Source organism: Pteropus medius, unplaced genomic scaffold (genome assembly GCF_902729225.1).
Source record: "Pteropus medius unplaced genomic scaffold, Ma_sr-lr_union100, whole genome shotgun sequence".
NCBI classification, from domain to species: domain Eukaryota; kingdom Metazoa; phylum Chordata; class Mammalia; order Chiroptera; family Pteropodidae; genus Pteropus; species Pteropus medius.
In genome coordinates, this window is record NW_024349800.1 from 30,056,673 (window position 1) to 30,069,387 (window position 12,715).

Sequence of the window (12,715 nt, forward strand, 5' to 3'; positions counted from 1 at the left end):
ATGCTCTGAGATGATGGCTAAGTAGAAAAAGCAAAGGGCAGACAGTGTGCATAATACCTACTTTCTGTGTAAAAAAGGAGGAAAAACAAGAATAGGCTTTCACCTTATTTTGAAAGACAGAAGGGAAGAAATGCCTTTACAAGAGAAATGAATCCGTGGCTATTTCAAATTTTTAAGTTTCCTTCTGTTTTATATATAGCCCATAATGTATTAATAATGCCATACACGTATAAAATGAGTAACTAAAAATATACACATCTGGGGAAATATATGCTCAACCTTCATTTACTAACAGGCTGTGTGATCAGAGTCTATAGATGACACTTGTCCTGGATGACAGGAGCCGTCAGATGTCTGTGAGGGAATCCTCAGGAATAGACCAAGTGGGGGGTGTAGGTGGGGTGAAAGGGGATGAGGGGAGATAACACTGTTGGCTTAGAGATGACACTGACCCCAACTACACAAAAGGATTTTAGGTAGTGGTAAGTAAGGAAAAGAAGTTCCTGCAAAAGACGCAAAGAATCATCAGTGGGGTTTCTTTTCCATGGTAAATGTGATGTCCATGTTCTAAGAGACTTTTGGAAATATTAACTATGGCTCAGGTATAACCCAAATCACAACGAGCAAGTTCCTAGGGAATTATTTGAAAAGCAAATCTCCTATATAACTAACAAATCTTTCCAAACAAGCAAAAAAAAAAAAACTTTTCTGTGCCTCTGGCTGTTTTAAATTTGCTCTTACAACATAAAAGCAAGGTAGAAAAGGATAGCAAAAGTAAAAATTCCCACAAGTTAACTACTGATCTGAGGAATCACTGAAGACCATCATTTGGTGCAAATATCATATTGTTTCCTCATGTCCTACCACCCTGTAAAGAGCAGAGAATGGCGGTGAATCAGGATGGCAGCAAGAGTAAAACCAGCCGAGGAGGAAACACCACCAGCACTGGAAGCCTGCACCGAGAGCCTTCCCTTATGCTCTGTTATAATAAACCTGGTTGAATTAATAACTGCAGGAGGGACACATACGCTTTCACAGGTGGAAATGGCCTACCCTCGCGGGTACGGCGAGGTGGAGGATGTTGGGCCTGCGGCAGTGCATTCCTGCCCTGGATGTTGCTAGACCTTCGATGGGCTCCCTCATCCCTCTGAGCCTCACGAAGCGAAGGGATTTAATGACAAAACGAGGAAGCAAATCACTTGGTATATACCTGAGGATTCCCTCACAGACATCTAATGGCTCCTGTCATCCAAAATAAGTGTTGTCTGTAGACTTTGATCACACAGGCTATTAGTAAATGAAGATTGAGTATATCTTCCCCCGTATGTGCATATTTTTAGTTACACGTTTTGTACATGTATGGCATTACTAATATGTTATGTGCTTTACATAAAAGGAAGAAATTTAAAAATATAAAACAGGCACAGATACCAGTTTCTCTTTAAATTCTAGAAATAAATGACCTTACAGGTGCAGAGTAAAGACCCGCTGCTGGTAAAGTATTCCAGCTCCATCTCTAGGCATTCTGAAAGTTCCCCTAAGCTCCGGTTGTCTAATGATGGTTAGACGACAGTCACAGAACTCTTGCTATAGCACATGTTTTGCAAGCATCATCTCAATTCTCAATGTCACGGAACTGAAGTTGAGAGAAGTAAATTTAACTTGCAGCAATACAGAGCGGTGGGTCCTAATTCACACCAGAGTCTGCCCCTGCCCTAACCGCACATCTGGACCGCATCATCATGGTCCCTTAGGCATTCATATGGTGCTCCAGGACCTCTTGTGCAGTGAAAGCCTTTGAACACGAAGCTGACAAGCTTTTGAATGGCAAGTCTTCACACAGAGCTGCAAAGACCACCAGCTCTGAAGGAAAGACTGGAAACCATACAATGTGTGGTGGGCTCTTTTAGATTATGCATGATGCAGACCCTTAGCCACTCCATGTTATCACTTTTAAATATCCCCTTGACACCTTCCACCTCCTTGGTGGAAAAGCTGTAGCACTCCATCTGAATGGAACTCCAGCTGTGAGCTCCCTCTGCTTCTAGAAGTGGCAAATCAAGGTGAACTGAGTGGACAACGGCAGTGAAGGTAGACCCTGTAGAGAAGCAACCCCAAAGCACAGCAAAGAATGGTAAAGACGAGGCAAAGATCAAGGGTCAGCCCACTGCTAAATCTGGGCTGCCTGATTTGTATAAAGATTTACTGGCACACAGCCATGCCTTTATTTTCATATTGTCTGTGGCTGCTTTATGCTGTAGTGGCAGAGCTGTGTAGTTGCAGCAAGGATCAGAGGTCCTACAACGATGAAAATATTTAATATCTGGGATTTACAGAAGTTTGCAAACCCCTGCACTAGATTATCAGTGTGCTCCTAACAGACAAGAACAAAGCTCCTGATTTTTTTCGGTGCTGTTATCTTTAATAAAACTGGGTTTTTCTCTAGGACCATGAAATGTAGGGGGGAAAAGGATACAATTTATTTTTCATCTAAAAAAAAATATATTAAAAAAATGAGAAAAACTGCAGAACCTAGAGAGCGACTTACAGAGTGATTATACTACAGATTCTTCCTGATATATTGTCACCACTTCGTCAAACATCTTTTAAACAAAGTCTTAGCATTAACTACGCTGTTTTACGCTGGGGGTGAAAAAGACCAGGCATAGTAGAATGTTAGAATCTTGTTTTACCTCTTTTCAGATATCTAACTCAGAACTTGGTTGATGAAAAATAATAAGGCATTATTTTGGAAATTATTCTGGATGCACATGCTAACAATAACACAAATTCCTATTGAGAAGACCTATAATTTGCAAGTATTTGTGTGTCCATTTGGTTTTTTTATTTTAATCATGAGGATGTTCATCTAACAACGTCTGCAAATGTGACAAACATAACTTTATGGACTAATAACTTCTCCCAAATGCAGCATTATACCAATGTGTGTGCACGCAGACACACGCATTTAATTTCAACCATTCTTTGAGGTGCATTTTGAGAAGCCAAGGAACGGAAAGATTCTCAGAGATGCACAAAGACTCTCTATGGAAAGAAAACCTCCCACCACCCTGGGCAGCTCCCCCACCCACCTGAGTGCCCAGAGCCTGGATGTCGTGCTCGAATGTGGTGTGCATTCTCTGTAAGGTCTCCACTGTGTTCTGATCTCTCCCAAGCTCCTCAGGGAGTTTCTTGTGCTTGTCCTGTATGCGTCCAAAGATCTCCTTGGCATCATGGTAGAACTTATGCAGTTCATAGGAGGCAGCGAGAATCTGCGTTCTCGTGTCAATGAGCTCCAGCAGGTCAGCCCAGGCTTCGTTGAGCCCGTCCTTCCACTCGGCAATGGTGGCAGCATCCGAGTGCCCAGAGTTGATGAGTTCATCTGCCATGTGATTGACCGTGTCCACGCGCTCCTGCCCAATGTTCCCTGTGTCTCGAGCAAATTCCCGGAACCGTTCTTGTAACATCTGAAATGGAGATGAGCGTAAAGACATCAATGAGACTATTATGAAGATTTTATTTCTTGATCACATGAATATCTTTTGGAAAAAAATAAGTAGTATGCATGACTTGACAGATATTAGCTCTGAAACGTCTTATCAGGCTTCCTTCTTATTTGCAGCAGCCAAGTAAGCCGCTGGGGCTCCATCCTCTTTTACTACTGGAGAAGGGGGTCCACAGAGGCTAAACAGCCTAAGTCAAGGTTGCCCAGTGATAAAAATGGAGTTGAAACTAAATCCCATGACCTCTGATTTGAGTCCAAGGCGTTTTATCTGCTCACAGGGAATGCAAATGACATTCCACACCCACAGCTCATTGCACAACCGCTCAGGCTCTGCCTGGAGTACTTGCCGTGACATGCTCGTAGTCTTGTCCCAATTCATGGGACCCTGCGACCACCTCCCTTTCCGCGATCCACTGCTCCAGGTCGTCCACCTCCCGGTTGAGCTGGAACAGCCTGTGTCTCTCATCTAGCTTGCCTCTCCTCTCTTCAGCGAGGTCTTTCAGACCTGCGTACAGCTTATCCACTTTGGACTGCCGCATGCTAATGCGCTCACTGAAAGTGGAGGAGGGCAGTAGGGGGGAAAAAGACCTTAAATGTCAAATTTCCTTCAGGGTGAAAACAAATGAGGTGGAAATGCCAAGAGAGCCTATTATACAAAATTTCTTGAAGGGAATTTCTGGTTAACCTATTGGGCCTAAAAAACTCTAAAGTTTGACTTCAACTTCAAGTGATGAAGAGCCAACATGCAAACAAAACAGTAATTGAGGCTGAAGGCCGTCCTGCCTGGTGGTGGAGGGAGGGGAGAGGCGCTAACTCTGCTCCGCCGGCTCTACAAGTCAGGGTTTCCTCTGACAGTACATGTTAAGGCCAAATCCAGGAGCCGCCTTACGTTCTTGGGTACCATGCTGCCAAAGGGACAAATGATATCCTCGTCTAGCACACACCTTTACCTGGCTCTGGGCTGTATGCACTTCCCTGCCAGGAGAGCCCTGATGTTCCTGTTTTGTGGGTCCTGGGTGTGCTGTGTTCCTGTCCCTCCCTCTCACTTCCCCCCAGTATGACTGTCTTAAACAGGGATGGAAACAGACAGGGCCTGTCGATGCCTATCCCTAGGGACCAGGAAAGTCACTTTCCATGGAATCCTGACCACAAACACCCGAAAGACCCCCTACACCAACACAGCTGTTGACCTCATCTGCAACTTGCCCTGGATATTGCACAAAGCCGATCCCCTTCCTTTCTAAATCATAAAAGGCAGCTACATACACAGAAAGCCTAAAATGACTGCCACTGGAGTTAATACAGTAATGTAGTATGTAGTTGGGAGACGTACACATTCACTCATTTCTAATTTTTATTTTTATTCCTAAGGGGTTCTAAGGACCTGATGTGTAAGACTAGGAGGTGGTATCATGTGGTTCTTCTTGGGAGTCCTTTTATTTTATAGGTCCATGTATTCTTGTCTCCCACTGCTCTTAAAACTAGTAATTTTCTAAACTGAAGATTTTTTCAACCCAAGGTATAGATACTTTGATAATCTGTATCTGTGTAAATCAATCCATACTTTTGACTCATGACACCAATAATCTTTCAATAGGGCCTTGACTATAGGAGATATTTAGCCTGGTCTCACCTTTACAAAACGGCACTCACCTTTCAGGATGGCTGTCGGCCACCAGGGCCCGGCTGGTCTTGGAGAGCTGATGCACCGTCTCTGCATAGTCCTCCACGGCTTGTTCCAAAATCTGGTGCTTCTTCAACATGGAGACGGCACTCTGCTCATCCTGCAAAGAGAGCGGACTGTCACAACCACAGCCATCCCCTCCAGCCCAATACCACCTTAAAGAGGGATAGAGTGACAGCGTGGGCAGGAGGATCATCAAAAAAGAAAAAAAAAAAAAACCAGAAGTATGAGATGCGCAGTGGAACACACAGGCATTTCAAGAGCGTCAATATGGACTGGACTGTGGGAAGACTCTGTGAAAGACCAACATGAGGGGACTGAAGAATGACTGAGACCCCTCTGCAGTGTGAAGCAGAGCTGAGGGACACCAAGTATATACTGGCTGGCTGAAAACTCTTCACAGTTTAACAGATATGTACACGACAGCCTTCTGGAAACCTAAAAATACATCCAATTTGTCTCAAAAGCATCTCATATGTTGTAAAAGTTAGGCAATCCTATAACTAGAGAGCAAGAAGGACTCTGGCAAATTTCTATTAAAAAAAAGGGAGAAGACCGACTATTAATGACACATCAGCATTCAGACAAGAAAGTTCTGTCAAGGGGAAACCACGGTCAGATTTTAGCGACCTTTGTCATGCACCATGGTGCCCCCATAATACTCAAAAGACAACAATGAGATGTTTCACACAGACACAGGCACCAGCAGAAAACAAGTTCGGGGGCTGCGTCTGAGGCTCCTCCGGAGTCAGAACCCTCCTCCCTCACCTTGGCCTTCTCCTCAGACATCATGTACAGCTCCTGCTCACTCATCCACGCCTCGGCTTCGGCCGCGTCGAAGTAGTACTGCTGGGCCCTGTGCGCCTCCTCGAGCCGCCTGTGGCGCTTCTCTGTCTCCTCGATGAGGAGGCTCCACAGCTGCTTTAGGTCGGCGAGCCTCTGCCGGATGGCCTCCGCACTCGGGCTGCTGCTGTCGCTGATGATGTTCTGGCTCCTCTCAAAGATGTCATCGATGCGAGGCTGGTGCCCCTGGATTTCTTTCTGGAGGGTCTGTGGGAGCAGGGAACACACACAAAAGGCGTGCTAAACTGCAACAACACACTGTTTACGCCAAGCTTTGAGGGCCAAGGAGAAATCGTAAGCCTTCAAAGCTCTCTCACGTTCTCTGTTTTATAATCTGGAGCAGTTACGTGTCAGACTGAGCTAGCCCAAGCAGAAACGCTTACCTGATTTTTCTTTATTAACAGCTGCACAGTCTGGAGGTTGTGGCCATGATCCGTGGAAGTTGCCAAAGGCATCCTCTCTCCAACCCATAACTGGAGAGAATTAGAAATAAGTGGTCAGGACCGCTCAAAAAGAAGAAATATTTGACTCAAACAAGTACAGCAGGGGACAACAGAGAGGCCAGCTTGAGAGAGTGAGTGTTCGATCCCCCCGGGGAAGAGCCGCCGAGGAGCCAGCCCTTCTCCCACAGGGCGAGGGCTAGTCTCCCACACCTTACTTCATCCTCAACGCTGGGCTCGCTGTGAGTCCTCATTCTTTATTTTTGAAATGACTCCTCTTGGGGCACTAAAACACTAGAATATCTTTAGAAAACCAGACGGAAAAATGGAGTTGCATTTCACGTGAGAGGGGAAAGAAGCCTGAGAATACATCTATCATGAGCTTTGACAGCTCAGCTTGGCAACCAAGTGAGTCAGGCAGAGAAGGGAAAACACGGGCTTCCAGGAAGGACAGGCCAGGAGGTTTATGAAAACGCCACGTGTGTGGCGAGGGTCTACTCACAATCTCGTCCTCCACATCCCTGTTGAACTGATGGATCTCTTTGGAGGCCAGCAGGTTATGCTTCCTTTCACTCAGGGGCTCCAGCAATTCCATGAACTTGGTCTGCACCGTGAGGCGCTTGCTGTCCACCTCGTCAGTGCTCTTGCCCTCCTGGCTCAGAGCCTGGGCCTGGCTCTGGAGCTCCTCGATCTCCTTCTTCCGCACCTCCATCTGGTTCTCCAGCATCTGAGGGCAGGAAACAGACCAGATTTCACACCAGAGACGAGGGGAACACAGACGGTCCCCATAAAATGTTTGGTTTTGGCACTGGCTAAAATGGAAGACTAAAGAATATAAATTTATACAGTGGACAGCCTATGAAATGGTTCCTAACATCTATCAAACTATCAATTAGCATTTTGCTCCATCAGCCAATTTAAACAAAATCCCTTTCCAGGATTTTTAAATTTGAGAGCAACAGTCAAGTTTATCCAGGACCTTGGGAGGGAAATAACAGGGAAAGAAGAATTAATTATGGGGAAAGGACAGTTTTCATCTGCTTGTTCAGAAGCCATAACAATGCTGGAAACCAGTTTAGGGAAGGAGTAAAGCCTTGAGGTCAGTTCTTTTAGGCAAGAAGGATAGCTAATGTTATCATCTTCCCTCAGTGTATTCACTCAGAACGCTAAATAATCTTTTTACATACTTGGATAATCGGCTGAAATCATGCTATTTATTGACATGAAAAAAACGAGTAAAATGGAAAGCAGAGGTGTCTCACTCTGGAAACATCACACCGAGAAGACTGCATACTCTGATACCTTGGAGACAAGGGGGCCGCATCTGGGAACAAACTGGCTCCCTTTGTAGGTAGGGGAGGTAAACAGCTATGACGAAAAACCACCGATGAAAAACACTCGTTGCCTAACACCTCATGACTTGAGGAGCAGAGGGACCAAATCATTTAGCAAAGGAAGAGTAGGTGTCACTCCAGATGAAGAAACAAGCCTAGGTTCTCGGCAAAGATGCTTTCGTAGTGACTGGTTCTGAGCAGAGCGGCTGGGCCTGGGATTTGGCTGCACACCCTGCAAACCGGTCAGGGGAGCCACTAGAAGATTCTGCCACCGATTTGCTTTCTCAACCTCACTGGAGCTGTTTTCTCATACATGTGAAGTAATTTATAATTATAGTTTATAATTTTCTGAACTCTAAGAACTATCGCATACCTAGATGTTCTACAGCAAAGTATATGAACATGGTTACTTTCCTTCATGTAAACTGCAGAAATGAATGAAAGGAATATTTGCTCTAGTTAAATGATGGTACTATCCATCGACTAAGATGATAATAAAAAAAAGTATTCCCAGGCACAAACACCTAACGCATCTCATATTGTTCCTTTCTGGTTGAATCTGGTAATGTCCCATGATGCTACTGGAGCAAACGTTTTGCTGGGTTAAAATCCCTTCACATAGAAGGTAGATGGTTCAGAACACAGTGGATGAGTTAACACTACAGCAGTGAAAGAGGAACAGGCCCACGTAGGTGTCTGCCTTGCCCACTTGCCTGTTGCTTTTTCAGCAGGATGTTCACACTGGTAAGGTCCTTGCCATAATCATCAGACTGGATCTGACTCTCCAGGCCGTGCAGCCATTTGTCCAGATCGGCACAGCTCTGGGTGAAGAGCTCAGCCTTGTTTGCATCAAAGAGCCGCTGGGCCTTGGTCTGGGTGGTGGATTCAAGGACTTCCCACATTTTATGTAAACCAGTGAGTTTCTCCTTCACCACAGCTTCCGTCTCGGGCTTTTCTGAAATGAGCTGCATTCCTTCCTAGAAAACAAAAACCACTGTGGTTATAAATAAATAGTTTGCCAGAGAACGAATGTCACTGTGAAAAACAAACCTAAGATTATTTGACCTATGATTTACCCATTCATTCAAAACACACACACATACACATACACACAGTCTCTCCACGTGAAGTTACTATTCAATGGCCTACTCTATGCACACTACACAGCTTTCATGGGAATCCAGCAAGAAGTGATTTCAGCATGCTGAAATAGTTTCAACTAATGCTAAGAACCTAAGACTTCATCCTTTCAACTCTACCCACAAAAGACCATAATACATTTTTTTAATTGTTAAGAGTTTGAAACTACATAAAAAGTATGAAGGAAGAGAAGGGAGGATCAGAAACTTCGTCATATTCATGTCAGTTATGGTGCACCAAATCTCCCTATGCTGAAACAACACATTTTAAATTATTATAGTGTCTAGTATATAGTAGGCACACAAGAAAAATAAAGAAATTTAAAAATACATACTATTTCTAAATTCTGTACACCTGAACCTCATTAGCCTGCCACAGTCCTATATGTGTAATGTAATCGAAGAGAGTAGGGACCCTGCCCAGGGGCTCATAGTCTATCATGTGCACAATGGAACCTAAACGCTAGTACTCATGAGAAGATAAATCGAGTACTTCGCACCACCCCGTGGGGCTTCTGCCTGCCTTTCCCTCTCCAGCTGGGCTGAAGTCGAGACTGGTAAGTGAGCTGGGACCTCTACTGGCTGTGTACCTTCTGAATGTGGCCAGCTATGACTCTCGTGTTCTAGAAGGTAGGTTAAGTAAAAAGGAGCTCATTTCCAACCAGTTCATTTTCTCACTGTGCCCACACAGCAGAAATGCAAAAATTATCAAACATTTTAACTCACCTTCTCGATTTTGTCAAGCCATTCTTTGTTGGACGCGAGTTCTGCCATGAATGCTTGATGCTTTAACCATTTACTGTGCAGATTTCTGGCTTCATCGTAGGACATGTCCTGGGCTGTAAGCATCTTTTCATTGATCCATAGAGACAGCTGGGGGTGGGGGCGGGTGGAGGAGAAAGGAAGATTTCAGAGATTATGATCATAGACATCAGCCCTTTTTCTGCCTGGAAAGAGTTGTGTTATGTCACACTATACATACTGCATGTTTCTATGTCAACAGACAACCAAATATTTACTTTATAACTTCTGACCCGTCAAGACAGGTATCTCCACTGTATGGAAGCTGGCCTGAGCCTTGCTCCAAACTATGTATCTAACATTAAATCCAGAAGCACGAAAACTCTGTGAGCCAGCTTTCAAACTGTTTGGCACTCTTAAATAACCTTCCCCCAAGAGAGGCTTGTGTTTAAAATTCTGCCCTAACCAGTCCAAGTCACAATCTTCTTTCTCTTCCAAATATTTGTGCCAGATATACTATGTTAATCATGACTAACTGTCTTTCATCTCATTTGGTTTTCTTTTTACTTTTTTAGTTCTATCACAAAACGACCGAAAATCTTCCTCTTTTATCTGTCCCTCCCCTTCATGGTGTATCTATGGGAATGCCAAAAAGCATAAATAAGTCATCATAGGGGTAAGGTAACAATGATGCCCTCCCTCTTAATGGTTCCATCATGTGTGAATCACCTTCTCCTCTTTTTCTATGGCCACTATTTCTCTAAAGGGCCTTCCATTCAGACTTAGATAGAACACTTCATAGGACTTGATTTTAAGATCCAATGTGTTTACTTGGATCTGAACTACTTGGAAAGCTTCACCAAGCCTGCCAGCCGCTGACAGATCTGAGAAGGGAATTTTCTCCATGAGGCTCGGGCTGGGAGTCTGCCAGTCCTGGGCTCTGGACACACTTCTCTTGCTGGCTCTCATCCCAATTCGCCCGGCTCCTCACTGCCTGCCTGCAGTTCGCCATGCCAGGGTGCTAATTCCTACCCCATACACAGTGCTAAGCCATGAAGAGCTTCTTGTTTGTCCAGGAGGAAGATACACAAGGGACTATAGAGTCAACCTGCACCAAAGCAAATGTCTTCAGTGACGGTGTCCATTCTCCAGTGAGACCATGAGAAGCCCACATTTATACCAGTCGCTGCCACAACAAACTTGCACCTGAACTCCTCACTCCTCCATGGCCCTGTCTCCAAGTGTTTAGGAAGGGTGCACAAAGCCAACAGGAACCCTCACAGCATCAGTACTTCCAAGGCCGTTCCCGTGTATCCGGGATGCTGCTGGGAAAGGCTTCCCCACAAACGCGCTTAAACAACAGAAAGCCTGTTCCATGGAAACAACATCTAGGAGGACGATGCAGGTCCCGGGAAGACCCCGGCTCTGAACGTGGCGGATCTCCGGCACCATCTCGCCTTTCTCAGGCTATCTGCCTACCACACGGGAGAGGGTGGGGACTGAAAGCAAAAAGTTGCAAGATCTTTGATGTCACTCTTTATTGAGGGGAAAAAATAGTAAATCTCATAAAGCTCTTTGTAAGCAAGAACGATAAATTTACTACGTACCAAGAGACATTAAATTTCCTACTTTAAAAGAATTACTTTTCAGTAATGTAAGTAGCTAAAATCTGAAATGCTATGGGCATTCATTCAAAGGAGAAAATACGTTAAAAGGAAACTAAATGGTAAAAATTTCCCCTGTATTTCACACACACACACACACACACACACACACACACACACACACAATCACACGAGAGAGAGAGAGAGAGAGAGATTAAACACAATAGAAGGCATTTATCCAAAGTATCAAGGACATTCACATATTTTCACTCTTCATAATCACCTACCCAAGAGAGATTTAAAAAAGAGCTACATAAAAAACAGAGGCTTATAAACAAATCTGTTCTTTGCTGAACACATCACCCTACAGATTAAAGCATCAAGGGATGTAGAACAATGAAAGTGATCTATGGAACTTGCTAGTTCATCAGCCCTTCATCAGCATTCTGGAATCAGAGCTACAGTTATTATTTGTGGGCATTTAACAAAGGTCATTTAAGAATATCCTCATTCCCTGCAGAAAAGAACACTGTGCAGACAGGAAAAGGATATGACAAATGCTTTGATCACTGAATTAGGCTAAAAACAAAGCACTGAACTCACTATCCCTGCACCACACACATCTAGTTATAGCACCCTCCCTAAAAAAAAAAAAAAAAAAAAAAAAAAAAAAAAAAAAAAAAGCTCCAGTTTCAGAAAACATGACATATAGCGTGAGGGAATAAGACAGAAAAACAGTACCTTTTAAATTATTCATTTTTTTTCAGGATACTGCATTAAAATAACACTACTAAAATTATGACGTTTTTCGTATCCCCCCAAATATAACTAGGACTAGGTGGACCCCTGCTCATTCCCACTATATTGCTGCTTCCCCATCCAGGCATTGTTTATGGGGGCGGGGTGGCAACAATGGCAGTATCACAACCCATGCCTCCTCCAGTTGAGGCGCCCATGAGGAAAGGGATGTGACAGAGAGACAACCTGGAGTCCTTAGACCTTGAAGAATACCAACAGCTAGCAATGGTATTAAATCTCATCTCTGTAAACATCTACCAGAAAAATACGTAGATTTTCAAACATACACAAACTCCGTTCTCAGAAACCCTGGCTTAAAAGAGGAGTATTTTAATGTGGCTGAATGACAGAACGTTTATGGCCAAGGAATAACACATAACATCCCTTTGCTTGTACTTGTACTCCAAGAGGTTTGAAACACCCAAACTTGACCTAAATTTCATCACTATGTGGAAACTATATATGCTGATATGGGATATCTGATACTCCCAGCAGATATCGTGGTTGTACCAACTTTAGGAGGCACAAGGAAATTTCGAAAAGATACACTCTGGTGACTTGGCAGAACAGTCACAAGGAGACGTGCAAATCAACTCCAGGACAAAAAAACCCAGCTGAAACCTTTCT

General features: G+C 44.1%; 1 protein-coding gene across 4 annotated transcripts in view; it reads right to left on the reverse strand.

Annotated features, from left to right (window-relative positions):
* The window catches only part of SPTBN1 (spectrin beta, non-erythrocytic 1), a 180,097-nt gene that overhangs the window by 17,358 nt on the left and 150,024 nt on the right, over window positions 1-12,715 (reverse strand). For all 4 annotated transcript variants that reach the window (XM_039887149.1, XM_039887150.1, XM_039887151.1 and 1 more), the window contains 8 exons: window positions 9,672-9,818; window positions 8,520-8,783; window positions 6,975-7,199; window positions 6,416-6,505; window positions 5,958-6,239; window positions 5,159-5,289; window positions 3,853-4,057; window positions 3,093-3,467 (listed from right to left, as the gene is read on the reverse strand). In XM_039887149.1, coding sequence (XP_039743083.1) covers window positions 3,093-3,467; window positions 3,853-4,057; window positions 5,159-5,289; window positions 5,958-6,239; window positions 6,416-6,505; window positions 6,975-7,199; window positions 8,520-8,783; window positions 9,672-9,818 — 1,719 coding nt within the window. The remainder of the gene's footprint in view (window positions 1-3,092; window positions 3,468-3,852; window positions 4,058-5,158; window positions 5,290-5,957; window positions 6,240-6,415; window positions 6,506-6,974; window positions 7,200-8,519; window positions 8,784-9,671; window positions 9,819-12,715) is intronic.